The sequence below is a fragment of the Rutilus rutilus genome, assembly GCF_951802725.1.
Source record: "Rutilus rutilus genome assembly, chromosome: 11".
Lineage (NCBI taxonomy): Eukaryota > Metazoa > Chordata > Actinopteri > Cypriniformes > Leuciscidae > Rutilus > Rutilus rutilus.
In genome coordinates, this window is record NC_140216.1 from 12,048,399 (window position 1) to 12,059,011 (window position 10,613).

General features: G+C 35.8%; 1 protein-coding gene across 2 annotated transcripts; it reads left to right on the forward strand.

The window, feature by feature from the left end:
- Positions 1 to 383: 383 nt before the first annotated feature.
- On the forward strand, positions 384 to 7,395 carry srd5a1 (steroid-5-alpha-reductase, alpha polypeptide 1 (3-oxo-5 alpha-steroid delta 4-dehydrogenase alpha 1)). 2 transcript variants are annotated; one of them, XM_084423626.1, is made up of 6 exons: positions 384 to 561; positions 652 to 825; positions 951 to 1,117; positions 4,067 to 4,168; positions 5,161 to 5,311; positions 6,567 to 7,395. In XM_084423626.1, the coding sequence occupies exons 1-6, from the start codon at positions 515 to 517 to the stop codon at positions 6,631 to 6,633; spliced, it is 708 nt and encodes a 235-aa protein (XP_084279752.1). In that variant the 5' UTR covers positions 384 to 514; the 3' UTR covers positions 6,634 to 7,395. The 2 variants fall into 2 exon arrangements, with proteins under 2 accessions (XP_084279752.1, XP_084279751.1); XM_084423625.1 differs by having other exon boundaries at positions 417 to 825; positions 6,567 to 7,387.
- The last annotated feature ends 3,218 nt before the right edge of the window (positions 7,396 to 10,613 follow it).

Here is a 10,613-nt window from a genome sequence, read left to right on the forward strand (position 1 = left end):
AATATTGCCCGACTGAAAGACTCCTTCTTTGTCGGATTTAAATTTAAATGCAGTAGTATTTATTCTAAACCTTTGGCATTCAATCCAAATAAACGTATTGCCAGATAAAAATAACACAACATTCTATGATGTCAAAATAAAAAATATATATATAAATAAAAAATATGCCTAATTAAAATTTGAGGTTTCAGCATATTACAAAAGTCTCACCCGTGACATCTTTAGAAAGTTAGATTTGATTTTCTGTATTTTCTCAGAAACTGGTTAAATTGGGTCAACATTTTAGTTAAATATTATTGCTTCTTGCTGTTCTAATTTATTTACTTGCATATATGAAGGCGTGTTTTGACCTATACCCCGCCCATTGGCTCTCCTGATTGGCTAAAAACAAACAGTTGATGGGCGGGTCTCCCAGATTTCCATGGAGTCAGTTCGTGCACGAGAACGAGTTACACACAAACAAACATTACCTAAACCTTTTTTCTGCTTATAAGTAGTATTTCCATTAGCAACTATGGACGCTATTCTGAAGATATTATTTTCTTCGGAGGAGGAAGAACGGTACGTTTTGGATTGTTTATCGTACTTGATGATGGTGATGGCATTCATAACTTTTGTGACTTTACTCTTTGAGCACGTGCCCTATGGGAGATATGCATCCAGCAGGTTTGGATTCCCTGTGAATGTCAAGTTCGCCTGGTTCGTTCAAGAACTGCCGGCTTTTCTGGTGCCTTTGTGTTTGGTACTATGGAGTCCATGTGCAAAGATAATACACCTGCCCAACCAACTGCTTCTTCTCATGTTCTTTTGCCATTACGCGCAAAGGTAGGATTTGTTTTTGTTACGCAACATATACAATTGGGGTGAGGAAAAGTCCATACATGTGTCAGTAAATTATTTTATATTGTCTTGCAAGAGGCAACTTTATATTAAACATGTATTTCTCCTAGGTCCCTCATCTACCCATTTTTAATTCGAGGAGGAAAATCAACACCATTCATCTCGTTTGCTATTGCCTTTGTCTTCTGCATCTATAATGGATACCTGCAGGCAAGATACTTGAGTCACTATGCAGATTACCCACCTGATTGGGTTACACATCCCTGTTTCGTCACAGGTGGGTGCTAGTGAGTAATTATTCACAGTGTATAAGTTTCATTTTCAATCATCCTAGTATTAGGATCCTAGTATCCTTATTCTCTTTCATATATGATAGAATCTAGTGTTGATTTCTTTCAACCTTTTAAAGTTGAAATCTCCTTATTGTGACTTATATGTGAGTGAAACCAGAGAAAGTCTAATGAGGGGAGAAGTGCCACTCAATAAACTTCCGGTTGCAGTTCCACTCTTGTTCCATATGAGGGCGCTCACATGACGAGTGCAGAATGAATGGAGGTCTATGTTAGCCTGGGTGCCAGCCCGAACCCCGCCCACAATATTTTTTGGTCGGGAAGTTCGGTCTGGACTCGCTCCGTTGAGGAGCTATTATGCCCGAACAAAAATTGTTCGGACCAATCAAATTGTCAGGGCGGGCTTTATACGATGATGGACAGATGAGCAATGCAACGTAATCGTCCACGTCACCAAAGAGCGCTTGATTTGAATTAGTTTACAACAAAGACGACTGCTGCTGGAGAATTGAGATTTCACGAGTTCACATTTACAAATAAGTCAGATAGAATAAATGCGTATATAAGATTTCACACAAATAAGTCGATAGAATAAATGCGTATATGACGTGCTGTCCGAGGAGAGGGCTGTGGGCTCGGTAGCCATGCTCCCCCGTATTCCTGGTTGTGAGAGAACAAGACAAGAGTGAGGATTCGGGGTGGTGGAGGGATGCTGAAAAACTGTCAAGGAGTGTTAGGTAAGTTTACAGAGTGAATATGCTTCCTCATGCTGATAGATAGGGTAACGTTAGACATGGTATTGTTTGATGACAAGTTTATATTGGATTGATTATTTGTACGTGCTCCTCCCGAACTTTGTTTATGAAACATCATGTGTAGATTCCGCCATCGCGTCTGTTATATCGACAGCGCATTCATTTTAAAAGAGGAACAGAGAGCCGCGACATTTTGTTGGTTGAAAATATGAATGAAGAACATGCGTCATTTACTCCGTTGCTCTGATTGGTTGTAGGTCTATCCAATTGAGTGCAGAGTGTTTTTTTTTTCCTGGTTTGGTTGAGACACGCCCCATAATCAAATCTCTATGGAAAAGTATCAGACTCACATTCTGACTAGAATTGAGTATGACGACGTCAGGCTAGGTCTATGTAGCTATACCGCTCAAAATCCACTTTTCTTAGGATATAATTTTTTGTCTAGTAATTTGAATGTTGTTTTCGAAAGGGGATGCAAAGAAATTACACATTGCTTGGTGTTAGATTTTTTTAGAGTCACTTATTTGCTTTAAAAAGTCTTTCAAAATGTCAATGACGTGACGTCATTAGCAGAATGCTAGCGTGTTATGGGCAACAACAACTCAACCTGTAAGAAATCGAAAAGAAATAAGTACTCGTTCATTCAACTTTCGATCTATAACCCATGTTGAACTTGCAAAACCTACAATCAAATCTGAGATTTCTCAACGGCAATCGGGTGAGGGAGACAAATTTAGCCGTCTAGCCCCATTGACTCCCATTAATTTTGCACTCATGGCGAGCGCCCCCAGTGGAACTCTGATTGGAACTACAACCAATAGGACTTAATAGGGCGTTGGAGTGAACAGGCTTTCCGTAGACGGGCTTTGGTGAAACCGCTTCTCGAACTAGAAAAAATGCAGGGCGGGACTTGATTTTGTCTATTGGAAATTGATTGGATTGTTGGATCTCTATTGTTCGCTATTGCTGTGATGTCATGTGAGTGACAGGTTGTTCCGGGTCTGTGTACTTTTTGATCATTTCATTTCCTGTTTGGAATGGAATAATGAGAAATGAAATACCAGCTCGTTTATTAGTTTTTTTAGTTTAGTTTAAAAAACGAAAAATGAGGTTTTGGCTCTTTTTTTTTTTTTTTTTTTCGTTTGTGGTTCGTACTGACTCTTATTCTGCCTGACAGAAAGAAAAGCTTGTAGCCGACTGAAGGCGGAGCGTTTTGACCAATCAAATTAAAGGGGCGTTTCAGCGCCGCTCACGTGGGCAAATGAAATATCGAACCCATGAACCGATTTGTAAACCACAAACGAAAAATGAAAAATCAAGCTAAAATCTCATTTTTCGTTTTTTAAACAACTAAAAAACGAATAAACGAGCTTGTTTTCATGTCTCCTTATTCCATTCCAAACAGGAAGTGAAATGATCAAAAAGTACACGGACCGTTCCGCCCTCGCACCAGTAAACACGTCATGAGAGAAGAAAAGAGATGTTTTTGTAGAAGGGAGGGGGAAGTTATTTTGATTAAAGATTAGTAGAGCATATGAATTTTTTTTTTTTTAAATATATGATTTGCACGGATTAATTATTCATCATAAATACTGAAATATTCCATTTTAAGAGCTGACACTGGAATTCATCCATCACCACCAGGCCACCATCAGCATGGATATGAGAGAACACGACACATTCAATGACTATTCGTCAAGGAAGAGACATTAAAAAAAATCACTTATCAGGATTATTGTTACTCTCACGTTCTAGATCTTTTCCCTGATCCTTAGGTCACCTGACCTGGTTACTTTAACATTGACCACTGCAGAGTATATTGGTTTTTCTTTCTGAACTCTAGCTGACATGTCATGGTTGACTGAACATGAGCTGTCATTCACTGTATTCATCTGCATTCCCTACATGCTTTTGTAGCTATTATTTTATTACAGTATTCAATAATCTGGACAAAATTCTGTTAGTGTGTATATATATATATATATATATATATATATATATATAGTAAAATTTAATTTATTCCTGTGATGGCAAAGCTGACTATTTCAGCATCATTATAGTCTTCAGTGTTACGTGATCCTTCTGAATGCTGATTTGCTGCTCAAGAAACATTTCTGATCTATCAATGTTGAAAACAGTTGTGCAGAATGTTTCATATTTTGAATCTATTTTTTTTTTCAGGGTCTTGTATGTGGTTCCTGGGATGGATCATTAACATTCACTCTGACCATATCCTCAGGAACCTTCGCAAGCCTGGAGAGACTGGCTATAAGATACCTCGAGGTAAGACAATAATTTTTAAACTTACAGCACCATTTATGGATTGGAAATGTGTTAGAGAGAGAAATGTGGCCTAAATTGTTCAATTGAAATGGACTAAAATGTTTACCATTTTCCACGTAATTATAAAACAATCACAACATTTTGAGTGACAGCTTAGGAACATGGCATGCAGCTTTAGATTTTAGGAATAGACTGTTTTGACTCAATCACACTATTTAAATGCTCACAATTCATAAAATGTTCATAAACGCACAGTGCCAATATACATAAAAATTCAAGAGTATTTAGAACAGAACACAAATCATTTGAACCATACCACATGCATTCAGCTCAGATGGGTGGTCAACACTAGGGCGTCCTCTTCAGTGCTGGTTTGAGTGTTGACGTAATGCTAAAACATCTTTTGAATTTGGCTTTGACTCGGAGTGAAAATAAAAATAGATGCCCTTGCTGGTCATGACTCATTTCCTCAGCAACTTGTCAGGACCAACCAGCTCCAGAGATCATAATAATTTGTGACATGCACTTCTATCTCTTTTCCTAAACACTCAGTCCATGCAAAATATAAATCATGTAAATCATCTCTTATATCACTAACTTTTTCTTTTTTATTAAAAGTATTTTAAAGCTGTCTAACATCACAACTTCAGATGATATTATCAAAAAATATTATGCTTTTTTTCAGTCAGTCAGCCTTCAAAGGGATTTTAAATTATTGTGGTATGTCAAAGTTGTTTTAGATCCAAAAGCTTGTTCTTGTTTTATTTGATGCAGAAGTGATGACTGACATGACGAATCAGACATGCTTTATTTCTGACAAATTAAACCAGACAGCATGCTGGTCAGATGGTTTCACACTTCATTAGACACATGTGATGCAGTTTCACTGCTTTAAAACTGACTTGAAATTAGTTTCTTATTGCTTTGCAAACAGACTGTTTGTGTGATGTCTTCCATTTGAGTGTCTCTTCAAAACTATTTTCTGTTCATAGGGGGCATGTTTAAGTATGTATCTGGAGCGAACTTCTTAGGTGAGATTGTGGAATGGGCTGGATTTGCTCTGGCCGGTCACTCGGTCCATAGTGCAGCTTTCGCTCTCTTCACTCTTATTGTGCTGTCCTGCAGAGGAATGGCCCACCACAAGTAAGGCATTACAGTCTGAAACAATGGATTCTTTCTCAATGTGACTGCAATTATCCCCAAAAAAATGCTTTCAGTTCTAATTTATCAATTCTCATGTGTCTGATTTAATTCCAGAATCATAAGAAATATAAATATATATTTTAATAATATTTCATAAATTTAAAAGATGAAGCCTATTTTAGGACAGTCAAGATTTTCATCACAGTTAAGCAAATTCTTTCCCCCATAAATTGTAGATGATTTATGTGAGTAATTTTCATTTTCCCAATGATTATTTTCATTAGATTCTCATTCCTGTAATATTATATAATAAATAACTGATTTCAATAAGCATAAAGGAATTTCAACAGCTACTACAATGACATATAACTATTTAAACATTTAACTTGTTAACTGACAGTATCCTGGTAGCAGGACATTGGTGCACTTTTTCCATTTTCCTTTCACATATTTTAGTAATCATCATAAATTGGGTATACCGGTAATCGAAAGCATAAACGCTCAAAATTCATCCTGTGAAAATGTCATATTGCCTTTTTTTTATATACAAAAAATTTAATAAAAATTATATTTACACATATATATAAACACACACACACATATATACATACATATGTGTATATATATATATGTGTGTAGTATGTATGTATATATATATATATATATATATATATATATATACACACACACACACACACACACACACACACACACACACACACACACACACACACACACACACACACACACACACACACACACACACACACACACACACACACACACACACACACACACACACACACACACACACACACACACACACACACACACACACACACACACACACACACACACATATATATATATATATATATATTTTTATATTTACACATACACATATACATATATATATATATATGTGTGTATGTGTAAATATAAATATATATATATATATATATATATATATATATATATATATATATGTGTGTGTATATGTGTGTGTGTAAATATAATTTTTATTTAATTTTTGTATAAAAAAAATTGTCTATTAGATTGATTTTACATTAAACTTAAACTTCTATAATGTTTTTACACTTTCATTTATTGAAGTGCTTTCACATCTGCAATAATATATTAAATCATATTTTATTTTATTTTTCATGAAATATGACCTAGATATGTTCTATAATAATAAATTTTTTGATATCAGTATGACAGATTGTTGTTTAAAATATGCCATTTTATTTTACAGGTGGTATCTAACAAAATTTGAAGACTATCCAAAATCAAGGAAAGCTTTAATACCGTTTGTGCTCTGATCCCGTGGTAAGCCCAGCGGCCACACTCCCACAGTGTTTCAAAGGAAGTGGTGTCGTAACATACAGAGACTGGGGAAAATGCATTAAACTCAATTTTACAAGACACATTTTTCTTTAAGTTTTATAGCATTTACATTTATGAAGTGCAAAAACAGCATTACTGTGAGATCTCACAGTTTCTCAATGGAGAGATCAGATGAGATGCACATGGCAGACAGCTGCTACCATAATGCAGAACTTGCCTATTAACTCGTACAGTTTTTCTCAGTCGCTTTGGTGCATTTCTCACATCACTATTTACATTTGCACAACAGTTAGTTCATCCTCCACAACATTTAGTCATTTGTGCACATCATAGTAGCAGTTTCTCATTCCTTCCAACAAATTGCGAATGCTTTTGGACATGCATCAATTGCTTTCATACAACTCTCTGCTGTTTTATAACATTATCATTTGCTTATGTCATGTCAGTCAAAATGAACTATACTTGTGAATGCTGAATAGTCATTCCATATATCTTTTTTTTAAATTGAACAATTTCTCTCAGGTGAATCTCAGCTTTCACTGATCAGGAACGTCTGGATGTGCATGAATGATTACAGTACTATGTATGTTGTATGTTCAGTTCCAATATGTACTGCAATATTGTTTACAGTTGTGCACAGCTCTACTCAAAGGGAGATTATGTTTGTTGTAAATAAGGGTGTATTTTTTCTTTTGCACAATTGCAAAGAGCATATGCAGTAAATATGTGAAACATACATATTCAGTGTCTTGTACTCAGTTACCTCACTAAATACAGTAATGTCTTTACTTTACTTTACCATAACACTTTACTGTATTTTTCAAATGGCTGTGCAAATAGTATATAGTGCTGTCTTGAGCATTTTCAGGTAGTGTCACCAAGATCTGACTTTTTTGCATTGGAAAACATTTACAGAGTAAACTGTCATAATGGAAACATGACAAAGCCATTTGACTATCTTGTTCATAAATAATGGTGTCAGGACTTTTCATCTTGATGACACTGATACTTTCATTGACATGAATACTTGCTTTTGAGGAATGAGCTATCCATTTTGAGCAAGTGACACGCTTTTGCAGGTTATCAACTAGGTTTTGCAGTTTGTACTAATTGTTTTGAGAACTGCATTAACTGTTGTGCCAATGTAAAAAGCGACTGCGAAAAACTGTAAATGCATGAACGTTTCTACAAGCGGCAATTATTACATATTCGGGTCTTTAGCGACCCCGATCTACATCTAACACGAATGGATCTCTAACTGCCGCAATAGTATAAAACTCTTGATATTTTAATGACTATTACAAAAGAATAAATAAGCATATTTTGTTACCTTTTGGAACTTGGAAGGGTTCAATTTGACAAAACATCACTCATCATTGTGTATCAGACAGTGCCACCTTAAGGAATAAAGGTGAATTGCACTTATTGAGTCATCAGAGATTTAACTATTGCAGAAAAAAACACACTATTATTACCTCGGGTATACCTATACACTTATTACAAAAATAAATTAGAAAGCAGATGATTAGATTGAGAAATACTAAGAAGGTTGATGTCTAACTTTAAAAAATGAATGAGGGGGAGGCTAGTGAATGACGTCTGGGTCGATAAAGTCACTCAGTGTTTTTTTTTTTTTTTAACTGTGTAACCCTGGGTCAGCAAAACATGGACTTCTTGAACTGTGCTGCTGGTCATGCTGGATTCAAGGTTTTCTGAGTAAGGCCTCAGAAAAGGTGAAGGTACACATGATTTATCTGTTGGAAGAGTGAGTACTTTAGGTGTGGCCATTTATCATTTTACACAGAGGCTGCATCCGAAATCGCTTACTCTCTGAGTAGGTACTTCTTTTTTGAATGAGTAATTATTTTATGACTGTAAAAAAGTAAATTCTATATATATCATGTTGTCTTTGTCATGTGACCTACCATTTGCATCGCTTCACTGCTATTGATAACTCCTCTTCTGCGGCCTCATGGGATAGTAAAGTGTCCATTGGATGCACACTTCAGAATCTCGCCAGAAGTAGTAGGTCATATGGGTACTTTTTGCCTACTGTTTTCTGAATACTGTGAATTTAGACACTCTACTCTTTTTATATACTGATTTTCACTTACTATATAGTTGGGAATTATGTGATTTTAGGTTCAGCCCATATCCAAAATGTTCAGCCCTTCATGGCGAATTTGCATTTGTGTCAAAACTCAGAATGTTCCTGGTTACTGTAAAAAAGAGTGTTAAAATAAAATCTATATAGATTTCAAAAGTGTAATGGTGTTATGTTTACTGATTACTTTAAAGGTTTCAGAAATGACATTTAATGAATTCCAACAGAGGCACATTGTGTAAATTATATTGTCATAGCAATGAATGGATTTGACTGTCTTAGATCTTAACACAATTAAATGCATCATCTGTCAAACAGGTTTTTCCCTGATGTTTACCAAGAACTTTCAGGCAACAGATGGCAGGGTTAATGTACTGTAGGCTCAGTACATGAAGCTGTCAAAATGAAGTATTAAGATCAATAACCAGAAGTATCCCAAGTCCGAATGCTACTCTCAAAGAAAAAGTACTGCATACCTTGCCATAAAAGGAAGGCAATGGTTATTGATTTTTCGAAATGCCTGAATATATGGGACGATGTCATTGTAAGATAATTATTGTATGTTTACAGAGATCATGCAGGTCATGGTAAATTTACCATAATACTACTATCTTTACTACATCGACTGTACAACAATATTATCACAAACTCATGGATTCTTCATTCCCATTATAGCTACAACTTTTTTTTGTATATAAGTTATGCTTGTAACATCATCATTTACCATCGCTGACATGTTTTGACATGCTGCAGGTTGGCTCTCATAATACCTTCAGGCACAATGTATGAAATATGGCAAGGGTTGTGTGTTGTATGTCAGCACTGTCAGCAGGGAAAGTGTTCATTTACTATGGAATGTGGAAGGTCATATAAATTGCTTCTAAATATCCCATTGTCTGTTCAGTAATATTGTGTGAAATAAGTATTTTGTACAATTGTATAATATACCTTATCCATCTTTTTAATAGTTCAGCTCCTCTGTTTTCTTTTACTTCAGCATATGCAAGACATATTTCAGGTTTAATTTATTGACATTGAAGTTCAAAATATCCTAGTTTATTCCCCTCAGATGTTCATGGTCAATCTGTTGGAAGAGTCAGGTGGAGCAGTGAGCAATCTGTCAGACCGTTCTTTGGATAAATAACCCCAGCCTCAGGCAAAGCAATGATGAAATCCCCCTGCAAACCACATTGCACGCATACATGACCTTTTGCAACACCGAGCAACCCCCTCACTTGGGCTTAAGGCTTTGAGTAATGTAGGAGAATGCAAGAGCTTGTTATAACACTGAAGAGCAGCATGATGCACAATCCGCTGTATGGATTAACCATCTCTGCGTTTCTGCATGTGCTGTGACAATGAGCACACAAGATGTCTCACCCCATACGTGAGTGGCTTCCTTCCCACACCGTACACACATGCTGCACGTGAGCTGAAGGCAAAGCACTCCTTGCGTAATCACAGTGGGAGGAGCTTATCTGCTCTCTTCAGCATGTCAGATTATGATTTATTATTACCAACAGAGAAACCCTGTTCTTTCCTCGAAAGCATGATGGCAATTTAACATTTAAGCTTGCCTTTTATTTCCAGTCTTGCTTGCTTATTAGTTTTTTTTTTTAATGTCATTTGCAATAAAAGGAAAATTTATTTTAAATTAGACCGTGAAATTGTTACTTCCTTGAAATGAATGCATATTTTTCATAGTTTTATCAGACTGGCATTGCTTCCTTTTGCATATTTCTGTGTACATCTTTAAAAAATGTCATTTAAGGGACAGTTCGGCCAAAAATGAAAATTCTGTCATCATTTACTCACCCTCATGTTGCTATGATACCGTCAACTGTTTGATTA